Source organism: Telmatherina bonti, assembly GCF_933228915.1.
Source record: "Telmatherina bonti genome assembly, chromosome: 21".
NCBI lineage: Eukaryota > Metazoa > Chordata > Actinopteri > Atheriniformes > Telmatherinidae > Telmatherina > Telmatherina bonti.
Genome location: NC_136630.1, coordinates 6,103,083 through 6,123,347, shown reverse-complemented (window position 1 = coordinate 6,123,347; position 20,265 = coordinate 6,103,083). Strand labels below are relative to the sequence as shown.

General features: G+C 39.5%; 1 protein-coding gene across 1 annotated transcript in view; it reads left to right on the top strand.

Moving 5' to 3' along the window:
• The window catches only part of LOC306772006 (plexin domain-containing protein 1-like), a 21,854-nt gene extending 2,521 nt beyond the window's left edge, over positions 1-19,333 (top strand). Inside the window, exons 2-13 of the mRNA XM_079261379.1 lie at positions 10,797-10,954; positions 13,457-13,600; positions 13,671-13,740; positions 14,016-14,138; positions 14,229-14,347; positions 16,049-16,148; positions 16,680-16,775; positions 16,870-16,951; positions 17,030-17,090; positions 17,173-17,296; positions 18,671-18,831; positions 18,934-19,333. Coding sequence (XP_079117505.1) covers positions 10,797-10,954; positions 13,457-13,600; positions 13,671-13,740; positions 14,016-14,138; positions 14,229-14,347; positions 16,049-16,148; positions 16,680-16,775; positions 16,870-16,951; positions 17,030-17,090; positions 17,173-17,296; positions 18,671-18,831; positions 18,934-19,059 — 1,364 coding nt within the window. The 3' untranslated portion in view covers positions 19,060-19,333. The remainder of the gene's footprint in view (positions 1-10,796; positions 10,955-13,456; positions 13,601-13,670; positions 13,741-14,015; positions 14,139-14,228; positions 14,348-16,048; positions 16,149-16,679; positions 16,776-16,869; positions 16,952-17,029; positions 17,091-17,172; positions 17,297-18,670; positions 18,832-18,933) is intronic.
• Positions 19,334-20,265: the final 932 nt, after the last annotated feature.

Sequence of the window (20,265 nt, the reverse complement as noted above, 5' to 3'; positions counted from 1 at the left end):
ACTACTCTTTCAAATTTCCACCATTTCGCTGTTACATTATTATTAACTTTTTCTTAATATCTCAACATTAAAAAAACATTAATTCTATTGATTTTTGTCCAAAACAAATGGAAAAATACAAACATTTTTCTCTGGCCTTTTTGTTAGTGTGAAAGTTAAAAGGGATAAAGTTGCAGCAATGAGGTGGCAGCATTGGCTTTGTTTGTTGTGTATAGTAGAAAAGCAGTTTTCTGGAAGAGAAGCAAACCTGAAGCAGGGAAACGCAACAACAGCTGTGGTGGACACCCAGAAGAGGAGAATTAAGAGAGCCCTGCTTCAGGAATCAGATTCATCTCTGGGAATTATATCATTTCTGGGAAGATGCTGGAGAATCATGTGAGTTCAGAGAAAAAACAGCTGGTTGGTTGCATTATTTTAATCCGAAGCAGGTCAGAAACAATTCACAAAGCAAGCAGAAACTCCAGGAATTATTGCTTTTTTCTATCTTATTTATATAATCTAAATGAAGAGCAGAGCTAGCTGCTGTAACCCAGCATGTGAACTGTAGAATGATTGTTTTTTTTCACCAAACATGCTTCTTAACTGTGTGAGTAACACACAGGTACTCTGCATGGTCCAGGTGAGGCATAAAGTACCAGTCAAATGTTCAGACACATGTTCCCATTGGATTTAATGGGAAAGTGTGTCCAACTTTTGGCTGGTAGTGTATGTTTTGAGCTGGGAGCTGAACTGAGTTAAAGCTACGGTAGGTAATGTTGGGGAGCTAGCAAGATGTGAAAGTGGCGCCCTGTCTTGGCTCCTCCCTCTCTGGTATTACTCCTTGCGTGATCCGAGGCTTTTTCTTACCTCCTTCGAGGAGGTTATGTTTTTACCACTGTTTATCTGTTTGTGTTCAAGATAACTTAAAAAGTTCTGGACGGATTTTAATGAAATTTTCAGAAACAGTTGGAAATGTGAAAAGAAAGAACTGATTTAATTTTGGTGGTGATCCGGATCACCGTTTGGATCCAGGAAATTTTTAAAGGCCTTGGCGGAGGTTTACGCTCTCCAAGTGTTTTTCTAGTTCGCAGCTTTTTCCACCAATGATTTTCTCTTTCTCGGCTGTTTAGCAGGAGGAGGCAAATAAACCGAGCCGGGTCGGGAAATCCTTCCTGCATTTTCTCAGCCATGTTTGCCTTCCGAGTTTCTTCTTCACTGCTTTGTATTTTCATCCTAACACGCTGTTTATATGCAGGGTGTGGCTATCAGGTATGCACTGCTGGAGGGGGAGGAGGGGAGCCGGGAGAAGAAGCTACGAAATATAAGAAATGAACAACTTCATTTGAGTCAGAACATTTGGATTGGTCAGAGCTTTTACAGATTCACAGTGAACTGAAGGGTCTAACTATATTTCTTATTGTTCAGGATTACAAAATGTACAGACTACTATCAGGACGAGGAACCGCTTCACCCAGAGTAAAAAAAATAATGTCTCTGAGCAAGATTACCTACCTACAGCTTTAAGACCAGTTTAGATTCTGTTTCTTTGTTATATCTTGTGCATACTGCACATTTAATTCCTGCTATTCAGCTGCTTCTAATTAAAAAGTTATTTTCATTCTGGCATTTTCCACGCTGACGTGCTGCTTGAAGCTTCTTTCCTTTAGGGTTTGATATCGGTGCCCACTGGGCAGATGTCTTTCATACTGTTAGAGCTGTTGCTTGAAAATGACAGAGAGGCACTGATTGTGCCAAAAATAAAAAGTAGTTTTAGTTACACGGATACAGCGGACAGATAATCATGAGCTCTAGTTTAAAAAGCAGAGGCAGGATATTGGCCAAGAAACACTTCTGTGCCACAAATCCTACAAATTACTGGTACTTTCAGAATTACTAGATCCCAACAGGGGCCTTTTTCAGGAATAAAATATCTCTGTTGCTTTGTTTGTTTGTTTGGTTACTTTGTGAAAAACTTAGTTGGTCAGACACTAAGATCCACCAAAGGTTCCCGGTACTCATGGAAAGTTCCTGCAGTCACACTCAAATAGAGAGATATGAGCTGTGTCAAACAAGGGAATGCATATCTAACAGGCTGCACGGAGCTGTAGGCAAAGTGGGAAAAGTACAGAACACCGTCACACCACTGGGTCCTCCTAAAACTTTCCTGGGTTGCTATTGTTTAAGGAAAATACCCAGGATAAAAAGTCAGCCAAATAGATCAGAGTAACTATGGTTGAGTTGTTGGGAACGACAACATCAGCTGAGCTGCCAAGTTCAAGGCGGTCGAAATGTTTCATATTTTGATGAATGTAGTTTAACTGGAAAGTTTGTTTGAACTGGGAAAAAGTCATGGAGAAACTTAACTTAATAATTAAGTAAACCAACAGGAACTCCAGTGAATCTTGATTTTAGTTAGATTAGCTACTCCTGCACACGTTTTACTGCAATCATCTCTGATTTCAGAAACTATAAATATTCAGATTACTGGAAAAAACAGATGGTTAACGGTGACTGGCTCAAACCCATCTCCAAACTGGAATCACATGTCATCTGCACTAAGAATGGAAGATCAGTTCCAAATGTAAATAGAAAACAACTCCATGTATGACAATCCATCATTTAAACCGGCTTCGCAGCTCTAAGTCCCAACAATTTGCACATTTTTCCTTTTCTTCTTGTTCCTTATCACTCCAGCTGCTCGTGTTTGGGATTGTGTGTTATGGTTACTGCTGTTTCGTAGGACAAGATGCCAAATGGCTTCCTTTCACAACATAAACTTTAAGCCAATTTCACACTTCTTATCTTTCTTTAAAAATCTAAACTCTGTGAAATCGCCGCGTCAAACTGAGAGAAGTGACCTCAAATTGTGAGAGCAGCACTTGCATCACTAATCCCTGGTTCCTGGCAGTGACACTTGTTTCCAACAGCGCCCAAAGCTATGGGGTCATCTTTATATCTTGAGATTAAATCATTTCTGCACCGCTGTGATTGGAAGATGATTAATAGTCCACTGTCTTTTAACCCTGACTGTCTCCTGAGATACAAGCTTTTTGTTCTCCATCAATGGGCCTGCAGACAAATCCCACTTCCCTTCTACCATGAGGTACATTGTTTTGCTTTATCCTGTTCTCTGACCTCAATGCGTTGCAATTTTACCCCATAGCAAGATTCTTTTCTAAGGAATTTGTTTTTTATCTTTCTTCATGAACCTCATTCAGATAAACAGATTGTAAAGCCTTTAAGTTATGTCACAGTTTGGAAATGTGGCTCTGGATTTCCTTTTTTTGTTAGCCTTCAATTGCTTTCTGCTGGTCTACTGAGTTTCTGAAACAACAGTCATCAAGACCAAATGTTAAGAAAAAACGATGGAAATAAATAAAACGTGACATTATGCATAAGCAATGATGGCAGACAGAGAAATTGATCCAAATGAGATGAATAAATGCAATATACTCAATTCCATCGTCGGTGTAGGTGGCCCAGCATGCTGTGTCCTAGTTTGATGCGACTCCCAGCACCCCCTAGATTAGTAAAGTGGTTGCTGCAATGCAGACACATCTGAGGAAGTTGATACAATGGACACCGCTGGCATGCAGGTGACTCAAAATAGCTAATGTGGATGTGCAATTATACAGCAGAAGCCTGCAGGATTAGAGGTTTGATTCCCACTCAGGTCAGCAGTCCTGGCACAGCCAGATATGTTGGATTAAAAAGGAGGAAATCTGGCATTGTGCAAATCCACAAATATAAACTGACACCATCTTGGCAGTGAGCAGAAATGCTCCAAATTTAGAGGAATGTCAGAATCCTTTTCATGCATTTAATCTAATTGTAGAACCCTCTGAGCACTTATTTTCAGTGAAGCCTCTCGTTATTCACCAGTGGATTTGTCACATCCGTCACTTGATCCCTTCACATTTTTGGCCATTTTTCAGATATACCAGGATGTTTTGTTTTTTTTGCACCAGTTTGCACGTTTCCTGTGTAGGTTCCACATGCACATGTGCCTGCCAGACCTGAAGCTTCTCACTTCAAAGCCCGGCTCTTTTCTTCAGCTGTTTTTAGGCGCTTTTTGTCAGCAGTTCATCCAGGTCCACGTGCAGATTTGCTGGAAAAGGTTGGAGAAAATTGAAGAAAGAGAATTTGCTCAACAAAACCTAGACGTGACGAAGTTTAAGAGCTGCAAAAGTAAAAGAAAGAGAGCTTATATACTTCCGCAGACTTTTAAACCAGTGTTTTTCAACCACTGTGCCGTGGCAGACTAGTGTGCCGTGAGAGATTATCAGGTGTGCCCTGAAAAATTACCCAATTTCCCCTAATTGGTCTAAAAAGCAGCTCTGTGTTCATTCAAATATACCCCAGTGAAAGATAATAAAATTTCTTCTTCTTGTGTTTATCTGATTTCTTTTCAAGAGGCTTTGACAAGATGAACTTTATATTATTAATGTGGACTTAAAAAAAAAAAAAAAAAAAAAAATTTTGGTTTGTGGTGTGCCTTGTGATTTTTTTAGCGAAAAAAGTGTGTCTTGCCTCAAAAAAGGTTGAAAAACACTGTTTTAAACAATGCCAGATTTTCTCTGTAACGACTATATTGCTCCCTTTCATCCACTTCCGGTGCCATTCTGCCTCAAAGCTCTTCCTCATCTTTTCTCCCTCCTGTCTGCCGCCACCTCAGCTGTTCAGGTCTGATGAGTGCCAATCTGACCCAATTAGGAGCCTCTGGCTCTGAAGCAATGAAAAAAGCCTCCACTGCATCGTAATGATGAGGCTCCTCATTAGACTGAGCTCCCTCGAGGATGTGACAACTTCGCCACGTTTCTTTCTCTTGTCCCATTTTCTGCCTCTAAATGAACCACCATTACACTTATTTAGACACTGACCATTTCAGGACTCCATTAGACGGGTTTACATTCTTAATTTCTTATATTATTTAGTCTTCTGTCTAAAGTGTTGAGTTGCAGCTGCTTTCTCTTGAAGGAAAATGCTTAAAGACGCATTTTATAACTTTCTGACCTTAAAACTCTGCATCCTGGACTTGTGCGACGACACAGTAACATCTATCATGTCCATTTCTGAAGCCCGAAGCCGAGAAACCACAACATATAACTTTTACATCTGGGACACGTTTCGCTTTGCGGTATAATAAGAAACTGGCTGTTTTTAACATGCAATGTCTCTGATTCAGCAAAGAAACACAAGAAGATTAAAAGAGAGAAAGAGAAAAAAACAGAAGTTTGCTGGTTGGAGAGCGCTAACAGGTCAGGTAGGATGTGTTGAGGAGGCACGTGACGGGAAAACGGCAAAATTTCTGTCTTGTGTCTTTAAAAAGCCCAGCTTGCTGCTTGGTCAGAAACTGACAGCCGTTTATTCTTTGTTTAAAATGCCAAACTAGAAAGTTAGAGAAGTGTGGAAATGCCTGGACGAGAAACAAGACATGAAGAAACTGTTTTTCTCTCTTTTTTTAAAAAAAATTTTTTATTTTAAAAGGTAGAGTATGTAAGATTTTCAATATTTTCAAAATAAATTAACTAAAAACATAACTACAGTCATAATTAGATAGTTTTTTTTAAACATGTAGGTTCCAGTCTGTCAATATTTGATGTGTTATTAAATTACAAGTTTAATTAATGACAAAGACCCTTCTTTAATGTTTTCTGACCAGTAAAAAAAAAAAGTCCTGCCCTCATTGGAGCTGGCAAGGAGGAGGGGTGAGTTTTGCTCATTACTGCCAACCTGTGGTCATTTGTGGAGGTAGCAGTTTTGTGGTTTTGCTCACAACCTGGTGTTTGCCACCTGGTGGTGGAAAGAATCACCTTGAAATCTTACATACTCTGCCTTTAAGGAAAGAAAAACTGTGTGGTGTGAGTCCACAACTTCACAAATAGTTTTCTACATTTTCTCACAAAGAAAAAGTAGCAAACATTTGAGGTAATCAGACTTTCTGTTTGGTATCACCTTTACAGACATGTCAGAGGTGCAATGTGTTTAGTTCCCTATGAGGTTTTTACTCATCGGATTTGCTAGGTTCCTGTTTTTGAAAACATTTTGTGGGTTGTGGGAGCAGAAGGGGTTGAGCATCATCAACAGGACATATTGCATAAGACCCAGATGGTCTTTGTTTAGAAAATGATTAAATAAGCAACTTTTTAAAATCTAAAACAATGTGTCATAACCCTATAAAGCCAAATGTAACATTTGATACAGCTGCTGAGACATTTTGCAACACTTCATGGTAGAAACTTTGCTCAGAACCCTGTTGTTCACCGTAAGATACTGGACTCCTGCACAGTGGTGGAAACCAAGGAGCAGAGGGCTACACTAAAATCATTTTGACCTATAAAAATACCAAAAAATAATATAAGATAATTAAGAATAATTATTCTATTCCAGATTTTGTTAAAGAGTAAAATAAAGACTTTAAATAATAAAAAAGAACTTTTTTTCCCCAGTTCTCAGGTTGGGCTTGAAAGGGACAAACATGCACAACACTGCTTTCATCCAAACTGCAGCTAAACTCAGGTTTAGGTTGTTTTAGATGGTTAATAGTCTTTATTCTCAGCCTTGTCCTCCGTTCCTTACAGAGTAGTTTCTCAATAATAAACTTACACAACCCTACTTTGAAAAATATAAAAATAACCCTTTAAAGTTGCTGCATCAGTCGAACAGGGAGGTCACTCAGCTCAGCATTCCCACTACTCACAATGTAAAAGGATGTTCAGCTTTTGGGTTAAATTTACAGAAAATGCGAAAATTTAATGCTAAACTGATATCATATGATGAATGTGGGACATTTTTGTGGAATCATGTGATTTAATTCTTTCATCTCAAATAATTTACTGTCAAATAATAAAACCTGTACCTCAAGATAAAAGGTCATATTATCATTAACTTGTCTGTATGGCGTCGTCTTGGTCTAGCAGTGTCGAAATGTGAACAGGATGATGAAGAGGACTGTTCAGACACAAGCAGTCATTAAACCAGAACATTTAGTGGTCCAGCCATGGTTCAGACACTTCTTTTGTATTTTTGTGCTTAGTCCTCTTGTTAAAGTGCAGGATGTTATGAAATAGGCACTCAGACATGGAAAAGTTGTAAAATCTGCATTTAAAAGTTCAGAGGGGGTCTAATGAAGTACCACTGTAAACATGAAAATGGTCAAATATCCAACTTTCTGAGTAGAGCATGAGAAAAGCAGATTAGCAGATGTTGTCCCCCCCCCCCAAAATGCAAATATAAAACCAATCTGCAAGACACGAGATAACATACCCCTTCAGGAAATGAAGGGGTATTGAGATTACCAGATTGAGGCGAGGAAAGAGCCATGTTACAGTTTTCTCCCTTCTCCCTTTCCAGTCTGTATTCAAAGCTATATCTGAGAGGGGATGCATGACACAGGTGTCAAACTGCAGTCCTCGAAGCCAGTATCCTGCAGGTTTTTGTTGTCGTCATGCTCCAACACACCTGACTGAAATGAATCAATAGTTTGACAAGAAGTTGTCAGATCTATTTGATGTGAATCGGGTGCGTTGATGCAGGGAAACAACGAAAACCTGCTGGGAAACAGGCCTCTGAGGACTGGAGTTTGACACCGCTGCATGCTGGAAATGCTGGATATTTAGAAATTTAGCAACAACTGAAAGAAATTAACTGAAAACATTCAAACAATATTTTAGTAATGGGAGAAAAAAAAACAAACAAAAAAAAAAGCTCCTTTAAAGAGGATCACAGTCTAAGCCTTTACATCCCTTAAGGTTTTAAAAACTGGCAGAGAAGTCTGCAGATTTTACCTTCAATAGCTTTAACTTCAGTTGTAGAGATTTCCCTCAGTGTCAGGGCTGCAGCTCATGTAAGATGTGAGTTATGTAACCCCAACAGTCCTGATACGGTTTGGAGGCTCTCAGCATATCAGATACACGGTGGTCATTTCAACCTTTAACTCCTTAACCAGCAGGCTCCTCTCAGGCCGTTTTTAAACATTTTTTAATATAAAATCTTGTAGAAAATCTTCCACAGGTGTCAAACTGCTGTCCTCGAGGGCCGGTATCCTGAACGTTTTTGCTTTTCTTTATGCTTCAACACTCCTGACCGAAATTCATTAACAGGTTGGCAAGAAGCTGCTGGATCCGTATGATTTGAATCAGCTGTGTTGGTGCAGGGAAACAACAAACACCTGTTGGAAACCGGTCCTGGAGGACTGGAGTTTGACACCCCTGTCTTAGACCTTTCACATTTCATTGCTACACTCTCAAAAATAGCGGTACAAGATAAGGACGTTTCTGTACCTATAGGTACATTTTAAAGAAATGTTCTCTCAAAAGTACAATACTGGTCTTTAAGAGACCAGAAGCACACCTTCAGAGTATGAAGAAGGGTTCAAAGTGACAAATTTGTACCATTTTAACCATAAGGGTACCTGCAGCATCGAAAAATGTTTGTTGTGACAAAAACTATTGTTAGCAGCAATGCTTTAAGTGGGCTGGGTCGCAGCGGTACGCAGTACCGGCACTTTTAAATTCTATCCTTTTGCGTACCGGGACTATTTTTTACAGCGTATGGTGCATACTGGGACTTTTACCAGCTTTGCTTCAGCAATCAGTATACCCTCCTATGACTTCACCACATATTACAACTGATATTTGATGATTTTATTTTTAAAAAATTTAAAAAGTCGCCTCAAAAGAAATGTATTGTTAAGACCGGTTTAGACGCACAACTCTTGCTGCAGCACACAATGTCAGTATTTTGAGTTTTTGAAGATTATTTCTAGATTAAAGATAAGATAATATTGCTAAGTGGAATGGACCAAGCCTAATGCTGTGGAAAACATAAAAAACTTGATAAGGTGAGGTTGAACTTGATAAGGTACAAAAATAGGCCAGAACTGAAGGGTACAGAAATGTCTCTCAAAAGAGTACACCCCCAGCGACAAGCTTTTTAGGTACAAGCTGGTACCTCTATTTTTGAGTGTGTACTGTGCACGATGGACCTGCCAGTCTCTCAGTAGCATTGAAATAAGGTATCAATGCTATGCTTTGGTATGAACGAAGGTATCAATGTTTTTCTGATATAATAATATCTATTACTTGTATCTGTTTATTATCCACAAAGGTGGTAAGAGATCTCTCTTCTGGGACTTTAAAAAAAAACAAAAAAAAACCACAAGACTGTGTCATCATATTCAGAACGGCTCAGGTACAGCCCCGCTGGTTCAACAGTTCACACAACAATGCTAACAGAAACATGCACAACCACACACATACTGGCTTTTAGCCATTTTCTCCCAGCATGCTTCTTGAGATTAAATAAATGAAGACATTAGACAATTATAGCAGCTGCTGCACAAACCCGTCTGCAGAGCAAAACCACCCTGCAGGCTTGTCGGGTTCTGCAACACCAGTCTGGAAGAATATCTTTCTTTCTGGCCGTGTCGTGTCGATGTGTCGTTGACTGCTGTGGCAGTAAGATTTTATTTGGAACAAACCCACATAGCCAACTAATAACACAACTCTACACAAAACCTACAGCAGAGAAGTTTTCTCGTTTGATATGTTTATTAGAAAACAAGTAATAACATGGAAAAAAAAACAATGGTTCGAAAGTAAACCCGATACATGTTTTCATGATCATTTTTTTCCCATTTTTACAGACATGACCCCATATAACACAAGACCAAAAAAAATAAAGGGTAAATGGGAAGAGGGTGTAGGAAAGTAGGGAAGGGGGGGGTCAAAGGGCTGGGCAAGTCTCAAGTTGATTCAAAGAAGTCTAGAAGTGGTTGCCATTTTTTACTGAATGTATTCAGTGGCAGTAAGATTTTATTTGGAACAAACCCACATAGCCAACCAATAACACAAGTCTTCACAAAGCCAGCAGAGACGTTTTCTGAAACAATTCAGGATGTAAACATACTTTAGGTCAAAACCTGTCTTGACAAAACAAAAGTAAAAAAGCAGGATGTAAACTCCAAGCTAATTGTCATCAACCCTCTCTCAAAATGTACTAATAACGGGATAAGCAAAGAGTTCTCAGGAAATCCAAGAAGGGAACTGGACTGCATCCCTCCAACTTCAGATTAAAGCAGAAACTGTTGTCCAGCTGAACAATCAGTTCCTGGTTTTTACTGCTGACTGAAAACTGCTGATTTCCCAACTGCTGACCGGAAACGTGAAACAGTGAGTCATGGATCAGTTTTTTTTTAAAAAAACATAAACATCCATCTAAAATCTGTTGAGCAGATGTTACGAAAGCCTATACTACTGTAGGCGGTCGGTACAGATGTGAATACTCCAAAGCCGCTCACGCAGACAAAACAGCGTATTCTTCTCCTGCAGCCAGACGGCTTATTCCAGCCGAGTGTACCGCTGGCACCACACGAAGATTAGATCAAGCTTTACAAATAGTTCTGAATCAGCCAAAACACACATGCCACACCATCAGCTTAAAAAGCAGAAATTAAAAAGGAATCGAGACTATTTCTGCCAGACAGACGTAAAGAAAATCCCCTCCTACTTCACTGGTTTCAGTTGAGTTTTGGCTGAAATAAAAATCCAAATGTTGATTTAATTTACTGTGGTGATTTAAGTCTGTAAATCATTGAAAATTGCAGTAACTAATAAAAATCAGATCTGACCACAGGTTAAAAAGGCAAAACTGTTTCAGTTCCTTTCAAAGACTATTCACTTAAAAAAAAAACACAGACTTTTCCCAAAAAGGCACCCAAAATAATTACCAGTAAAAGTCAGAATTTTAGACTTTGATGCTTTCAACCCATGTGGGTTGACTCCTTTCATTTAAGATAATGCCCGTCTTCATCCTAGATCCACAGACTGGGACTGCTCTACGGACAGATGGAGACCCGTCCAGTTTTCACAGAACCAGGAGGGACCACCAAACCCAGCACAGGGAAGCCCGTAACCCTCAGGCTGAAGGAGGAGGAGTTGACATCAGTCCCCTGCCAGACAACATGACCCGTATTGTGGTGAGATGCAAACAGCTGACCTTCTGTTGGCAGTTTTTCATTCAGCAGCGCTCCTCAGCGCACTATTACAGGATTGGTTTAAAGTGATTGCAACGATTAGCCTTAAAGGACCTCTTTCAGCCGGGTTTATCAGTAGAAGACTGTTTGCTACGCAGCAGATATTCCAGCTGAATGCAGATTCATTAAACATGTTGTTTATAAAACCATGAACCCTCCAGAAGAAAGACATGGATTTCTCATCTTTTAAATGCTCGCATTCGCCACTGTGAGTTCTTTCCTTTGTTGATGTTGTCATTAATAGTTACATGAATAACTTTAGATTGTTTTACACTCTGAAATTGACTGATGTTGCAGCTCTCTGTTGAATCTGGAGGGTTAAATGTCCCTCCAGATGTCCAGACGTTAAATGTCCTGCACTGTAGTAAAATACAGTTAGTAATACTTACAAAAAATTATTCTCAAAGTAGCAAATTAATGTTTATACTGTGATTTGGAGCATAATTAACAAAACAAATGTAATATTGTTGGTCCTGTCGTGGTCTGGCTGCCTGTCCAGGGGACTGAAAATGAATAAACATATTGCGTGTAAATGTGTCTTTGCTGAAGGCTTTATTTTATTCTGCTAAACGCAGCTTGAGGAAGTCTCTGCAGCATTTTCAGCCCATGTTGCTGATGTGTTTCAGCGTGTATACATCATGAGGCTTTATTTGCAGCTCGTGCCTCACACTTGTCTTTTACCAGAATCGACCTCAGTAAAATTGAACTCAAACAAATTGTGTTGCTTTTTTTTTTCTTCTTTTCTCATCTGTTTTCAAATTGAAAACAGATGAAGTCTTCAACCTGCCAACTTACAGTGTTTGTTTAAGCATGGCTGTGCATGAGCATCGGTGTGTGCGCGCTCATGAATGACTCACTTGGACGCGGTTACAAGCAGCCACTGCAGGACTGCTGCTGTTGGCTTTTTCAGGGAAAGGTCTGATTCTAATTTTTAAGACTCTCCACCTTTTGTCCAATCGCAATGCTTCCATGAATCAGTCAGCTGTGAGGGGAAAATATATGATTTCATTCCACACCTAGAACCCCCCCCTCCACTCCCCACCTCCTCCAGAAAGTAAAGGCTGGTGTCAGGCAGCGAAGATGAAAGAAAAAAGTGGGTCACTTGCTGTATGTGGAGCAGTCAGAGAGGTTGTGAGAGCTCTGCATTTAACTGCTCCACTTTCTGAGCCCATACTAAACCCCAGAACCACTGCTCTCCGTCACCTTGAAGTGTACCACACATCAATAAAACCATCAAGATGAGAGATCTGTGTGAAGACGCAAACTGAAAGATTTGTATGTTATGTATAAACAGCTCCCCCAGGTGGAAGCGGACCGGCTCAACTAGGAGAAATAAATCAAATCAAGGCCTCTGTGAGGTTTCCCCCCAACCTGTTTCTGCTCAAAGCAAGCTGTATGTCCATGACTTATAGGCTCAACCACCAGGCAGACTCATATTTCCTCTCATACAGGCTATTCTGAGCATTTTTCTGAATAAAATCATGTTTCTTGATGCTTTGACATTGACAGTAGAACCAACTGGCTAATAATTCAGCCCAATTTCACACGCTTCATATTACATACGATGACGACGAGGCTGAGGGAAAAGAAGAAGAAAATAAATTAAACATAAAACAATGACACCTTACCAATATAACAGAGGGAGTCATGAGCTTTTTCCTCTCTGGTTAGCAGAAGATGGTGGGAAACACTCATTTAACACTCTAAATTCTAACACTCTAAATATGAAGTCCAACTTTGATCTAAAATTCTGGCAGATATGTCATTTAAAACGAGCCTTGATCAGACTGCTGCTTCATGCAAAGAGCAGAAGATCCAGATGCACTGTGGTCGTTTTCAGACCAGTCTGATCCATTCCTTCGTGCTTCTTGCTTCAGTGTGAAGCCCGATGGATGTTCATTAACTCTGCAAATGCATTCATACTTGTTCCAGAACAATTACTGTCTCTATTTCATACACGACCCATTTATTTTCTCTTTTTTGTGTCAAATCGCAGCTCCGTTTTGTGGTTTGCAGCAATCTGTGGCCTGGTTACACAATCCTGTTTTAGACCGATTGTTTAATTACCTGAAACTCATTTCATGCCGATGCAGAAGAAAACACTTTAAATAAGTCCCTATTGATCATATCACAAAAAAGATTTTAAAAAATATTACATAAGTTTCTGAAGATTAACTTTAAAAACACTACAATGGTTTATATATTTTATTTATTTTTAAGATATAGTGTTTGTAATATATTTACTTGACAGACAAACCATTATTTCATGAAAGAAAAACGATAAAGATCAAATATTAAGAAATGGAAAGAAATTTAATTTGCATCAATTTTTCTTACTTTAAGCTCAGTTTCCAGAAAATAATTGATCTTTTTCCAAATATTTTCGCTGTAATTGTATTTCAGAGGGTTTAACTTTTCTAATGAATGTTGTTTTTATTTCAGGAAAATTCCCAGAAATACTACAGATGGCAGAGTTTTGGTCCCACAGACAGAAAAACTGGAAGCTTGTGGGTAGATCTGAACAACTTGCCCAGGAGTCCAGTAAGAATCCATGGCATCCTGTCCAATACACACCGACAGGCAGCGGTGAGATGAATGATTTTACAAGCACACATTTAACACCAGATCATGGCTGATATTTATTCTCTTTTCACAGAGAGTTGCTCTTTCTTTTGATTTCCCTTTTTATGGACATAAATTAAGACAAGTGATTGTAGCAACAGGAGGTGAGTCGCACATTATTTGATACCATAGCAGCACTTCATGGCTCCTTTACGGTTTGAGAACTGCATATTTATAAGAACACTGAAGGAGATGTTGTCTTATTCTGGGGAAATGCTCTTACTAATCAGGTTGTAGCAAATAAAATTAACTGTAAATTCCTCATGTTAGTTTTAACGAAAAAAAAAAAACATCCAAGCTCTTGTCCTGCAATGATTCATCAGCAGGAAATAAGTTTCTTCTTCACAGCATAGTTTTCTCTACCTGTTGCTATCAATAGGTTTTATCTTCATGGGTGAAATTACACATCGAATGCTGACTGCGACGCAGTACATTGCTCCCCTCATGGCCAACTTTGACCCCAGCTTCTCCAAAAACTCCACAGTGAGGTACTCGGACAATGGTGAGTAGGAGTGGCCCTGTGAAATGCGTATTATTGGGAAGCCCTTTGTCATCTTTAACCAATCAGATTCTTTATCTCTTTCCTGATCAGGTGATCTATTTGTGGTGCAGTGGGACAAGGTGCGGCTAAAGGACCGGGAGGGTGAAGGACCTTTTACTTTTCAGGCAGCCCTCCACAGTAATGGGAGTATTGTTTTCAACTATAGAGATGTAAGTTCTGCCTTTTAACGATTTCCAAAAAATGTTGGGACATTGTTTAAAAACAAGACTGCAATGACTTAAATCCAAAACAGATTGTTGAATCTGTGTTGAAAGTGTGTGTTTCATGAAAACTTTTAGCTCATCTTGAATGTGACATCTCACAGTGTTGTGACGGGACCATGGATACCATTGTGTTACATCTCCTCTTTATCTTCATATCAGTCTGAAAAGGTCGAGAAACGGACCTGACCATGAAATACACATTTCATTTACAGATTTTAATGGTTTTGCAACATATTCTGCTTGTTTTATGTACTTCTTCTGCACCCGCTGTGATGCTTTTAGAGTAAATTAGTTTAAGCTGTTTTGTACATGAAAGGTGGTATACGAATAAACAGATCTTGAAATGTGTTGACAGACAAGGGTTTCTGGAAGTGTTTCACAGAATTGTGCCTGAACTTAATGACGGATGGATGGATGGATGGATACATGCATGGATGGTTGGTTGGATGACTGGGTGGATGGATGGATGGATGGATACATGCATGGATGGTTGGTTGGATGACTGGGTGGATGGATGGATGGATGGATGGATACATGCATGGGTGGATGGATGGATGGATGGATACATGCATGGGTGGATGGATGGATGGATGGATGGATGGATGGATACATGCATGGGTGGATGGATGGATGGATGGATGGATGGATGGATGGATGGTTGGTTGGATGGCTAGGTGGATGGATGGATACATGCATGGGTGGATGGATGGATGGATGGGTGGGTGGGTGGGTGGATGGTTGGTTGGATGGCTGGGTGGATGGATGGATACATGCATGGATGGCTGGGTGGATGGATGGATGGGTGGGTGGGTGGATGGTTGGTTGGATGGCTGGGTGGATGGATGGATACATGCATGGGTGGATGGATGGATGGATGGGTGGGTGGGTGGGTGGATGGTTGGTTGGATGGCTGGGTGGATGGATGGATACATGCATGGGTGGATGGATGGATGGATGGATGGGTGGGTGGGTGGATGGTTGGTTGGATGGATGGATGGATGGATACCCTGAAGATCACATCTGATGCAGATTTGCTGATGTTTGGCCCCTTTTCTTTGGGCAAACATATCCGATCCCCCCATGCTGAATTCATGATGTTACATTCAGAAAATGTTAAAATATATACTATCAGTCAAAAGTTCGGACACACTTTCCCTTTGGATTTACTGGAAAGTTGTTTCCAAACTTTTGACTGGCAGTGTCCATTGAGTCACCTTTTGCAGGAGCAGTTTCTTGGAGAAGGCTGAGCTGGGGTTCAGCTTCTGAGAGATTCTGCCTCTTTAAGGTGCTCTCTTTAATTTTACAGACTTGATGCCATTTAATCTAATTCGTTGCATCATGTTCCTCATCCAGGACTTTGTTGCCCTTGTTTTGGATGTGTTTTTGACATCATAGTCAGGATGAGTTCATGGCTTTCATAAAAATTGCAATATTTTATATGTTTTTAGTGCTTTATTCTAAATAAAATAATGGTTTACAAGATCAGGAAATCATTGTATTCTGTATTTTTTTACATTTTACACATCAGTTCAACTTTTTTTGTATTAGAGTTCTTATTTTTTGTGATTATTTTCTAGAATGAAGTTAGGTGTCAGATTGTATTTCTGTTGTATTTCAGTGAGAATTAACTCTGCTGTTGCTTTTCAGATTCCTGTACCAGTGGCGAAAATGAATTCCACAGAGCATCCAGTTAAAGTGGGTTTATCTGATGCTTTCATGGCATTGCACCCAGTTTCACAGCTCGTAGGTCAGTTTTGCTTTAAAAAAATTGTCATCGGTTTTCCATGTACAGTTTCTCCCATCACATCTTCATCCACTATGGAATATTCCATACTATGGAATCAGATTTGTTTCAGAATCTCCAAGCAAAACTTTTTAAAACTGAATCAAAAAACAACAATTAAAACCAAAACTTTATCAAACTTAAGTAAAATAAATTATCTCAAAATCAAAAATTATCAACCACCATGAAAACCATTAGGCTTTGATTTGGTTAAATTGAGTAGTTTTGTTTGCAGTTTCCTCTTCCTCTTTCTCTATTCTCTCTATTTGGATGCTCTTCACAGTCTTTGGTTTTGATTCTTGATTGTTTGGTTTCATTTCTGACACAAACCTTTCATGGGGGGGCTCTTTTCAGGGGCGCATTCCAATTGGCTGATGAGTTTTTTGCTTGAGTTTTTAAAAGTTTTGCTTGGAGATTCTGAAACAAATCTGATTCCATAAAACTTCAACATATCAGAAACAGAAAACTTACAGATTTTTCACACATGTCTTGAAGATTCAAAACGGCGTACGATCTATGAATATCATCGTGTTGAGATCGACACCACAATGATCGTCAGTGGATCTGCCTTCGAGTTTACGCCTATGCCCAGTAAGTGTTGTTCCAAACTGGCTTTTGTATGACAGCCCAGCTTCATTATTCACCTTTATCTAAGTGCAGAAAACTGCAAATCTGATTCCTCCAGCTTGTCTTCAGCACACAACCTGCGATCTTTGCCTAACGTCCAACTTGACAACTAATTGTGGCTGGTGCAACACACTCCAACGGTAAGACGAAGCTTCATCTGATGCGTTATAAAGCACAGAGAGTCTTTCTGCTCTCATTTTGTTCTCATTGAGTTTCAGATGCTCTGACGGCATCGATCGGTACAGACAAGACTGGCTGGATTACAACTGTCCTGAGGAGGTGACATACACTGCCAATTTATACAGCTGATAGGTGAGCAGTTGTCTTATTGTTTCTTTTGTTCCTGTGTGTTCTCACACAGGCTAAAGGCACATGTGAGGACTACAACCCGGTGCTTCCTGACGGATCTATGAGCTCCTTCAACCTCTCATCCCCAGGTCCAACACCATCTGTAGCAGAGCCTGAAGAACAGCCGGTCACTAGGAGTGAGTTTCAGACAATAAATATATGCTGACAAAGCTCGCCTTTAGCTATACAGATGCTGCAATAACGTCTGTAAAAAGTTTAATCACTTATCTGACATTTCAACTGATTGCTAATAGATTTTGTTTCATAGAGTCCAGCAATGAGCACTGAGTTCATTCATTCATTCATTATCTATACCGTTTAGTCCAATAAAAGGTTGCAGAGAAGTTGGAGCATATACTGGTAATCCCATCTAGAGAGGCAGGGTACACCTAGGACAGGTCGCCAGCCCATCATAGGGCCAACATAGACAATTCACAGTCACATTTATTCATCGGGAGAATTTGAAGTGATCAGTTAGCTTAACATGCATGTTGTTGGATGGTGGGAGGAAGCTGGAGTATCTGGAAAGAAACCATTCATACACAAGGAGAACGTGCAAACCTCCCAACACTGCGGTCAGTCTCCAATAAACGACATGCAGAAGAGGCGCGAAAGTCAAACTCTTCACTTCTACAACGCAGCTTTGTGAACTTCCAGTAATGGAAAATGGAATTTGACACAATCTTTTCTACTTATTGTAGTGCAAAATATATCCACAGGGGGGCAGAAGACAAGTATTGCTTTTAACCAAAAGGCTGGGGTGTCAGGCTCTGGTCCTCCAGGGCCACAGTCCTGCAGGTTTTCCATGTATTCCTGCTCCAACGCGCCTGACTCAAACTAATCAGTCATTGTGCATAACTTCAGTGGCTGTTGGATCCATTTAATGGAAGCCAGGTGTGTTGGAGCAGGGACAAATGGAAAACCTGCAGGACAGCAGCCCTTGAGGACCGACTTTGGACACCCCTGCCATAAGGTAATGCAATAGGTCTCAGAACCTGGATTATTATAAAGTATAAATGATGCCACTGTCTCTTTACATATAAAAAATAATAAAGTTGTTTAGAAAAAAAAAAAAAAGACTGATTTCACAGTTCTTACAGTCATAACAATATTATCATTAAGATAAAAGGTTTTAGTGGAGGTTAGGATTAAACTCCTGTAACCTCTATCATGCTGTGTGGCTGGCATGTACCATTACACTCGCAGTACGACCAGCCTCCTCCCCTTTCCTTTATTCACACATTGGTATGATCCTTCTCTGTCCTTGCACATGATTGGCTATATTGGATGACCATTGAGGTGCATCATTGACCTGCATGAGAGGAGCCAAGCAGAGGCGGCTGAAGATTGAGCTCTATCTAATGCAAATTGATTACAGCTTGCACGTTCATGAATAACACATTACTAGCTAAGATCTTTGAGCCTTAAATGTATTTAAAACCTTTTTTTTATTAATTAAAAAAAAAAATTTTTAAAAACTGATTTGGTTGAAAAATGTATTTTCCTTCCAGGTTCTGAGATGGTTCCTCCAAACCACCAGGGAATAACAGAGAACACAGCCATTATAGCAGGTGTTGTGGCTGCTTTAGCTCTGCTTGTAGCTTTGACTTTACTGGCTGTTTACTACATCAACACCCATCCCACAGTGGCTCCACCATTCTACCTCATGCAGGTGAGGAAACAGTACAGTACAACACATTTTCACCCGTTCTCTAAGTTCAACGCCTTAGATAGAAGCTGCATGTTCTCACGTTTGTCTGCTATTTCGTTTCAGCGGCGTACGAATAACTACTGGCCTTCTATGAAGTTCCGCAACCAGGGCTGTCACTCCAGCTACGCTGAAGTTGAGCTCGGGGGTCATGAGAAGGAGGGTTTCATTGAAGCTGAACAGTGCTGCTAAGGGTCCTGGACTTATAGAACTCAACGAAACAAAGAAAGCGCACCATCTTGAGGAATGTAAAAGAGGAAAATTATAGATGTACAGGCTGACCATTGACACAAGATGCCCTTATTCCAACCTTTGTGGCTGGACAGTGTTTACTGTAACTGCTTTCTCTGTGTCTTTTGATGCTTTTCATTACACAGCCAAATTATCCAAAGGGTATCCAAATGGTAGGAGGGTCAGAAAGTGGACGGTACAGAAATAAATAATGTCCTATCAATGCAAGGGGTTGTCAGGGAATGAATTAAATGAGCCTTCATACTGCAAACCAATGTACAGCTCAACTTAACCATGTGTTTGTTTTCCACTCATTTCATTGAGTTATTTTCTGTCTCATGAAACTTCTACGCAAGCGTGGAAATTTTCATTAAAAAATGTTATGTGGACTTCTCTACAACAGATATCTAGCTATATAACTGATAGTGAATAAAGTGATCATCCTGGACTTCTGTGGAGAAATATTGTATGGATGAATTTTAGATTTATCAAGTTATGAGAGTTTTCTCTGAATCTTACTGTTTAAATGTCTTCTAATAAAAGCTGGTGGTCAATGTGGATGTTAATCATTTAGAAGGATTGTTTGGGATAAAGTTTTAGCAATTTGTAGCTTTTGTAAGGAGATAATCGCAGTTACTGTAAGGTGTTTGAAAGGAAACATCCCTTCAATTTTGATCGTTTTTTACTCCTTCATTTGGAAAGAATTGCCCTTAGTTATTAGATTGATATGAGATCAATACTTCATATGAGTACCACGCGATGGCGCTAATTAAGTCTCGATACATTGTTTTTTTTTTTTTTTTTTCACTCAATAAAACCAAAACCTGCCAATAGAAAGTAAAATAAAAACATAATACAATTTTATTGGCTGCATTATATTTGAATACTCACTGCTAAACCAGTGAAAATAACCATTTTAAAAGGCTTTGTACTAAATTAATAATTAAATAAACGTTAAAAGAAGTTGAAACGCATAATATAAACAATTATATAAACATAATATAAACAGCAGTGTCTGGAAGTCAACTGGCCTCTAAATAGCAAGGCGAAACACCTTTCTATACAAAAAGTTAAATATATCATTAAGAAAAAAATGAAGCAACAAATAATAATAATCCCAAGTATTTACTTACTCATCGACATCTGCTTTAAAACATACATTGGTTC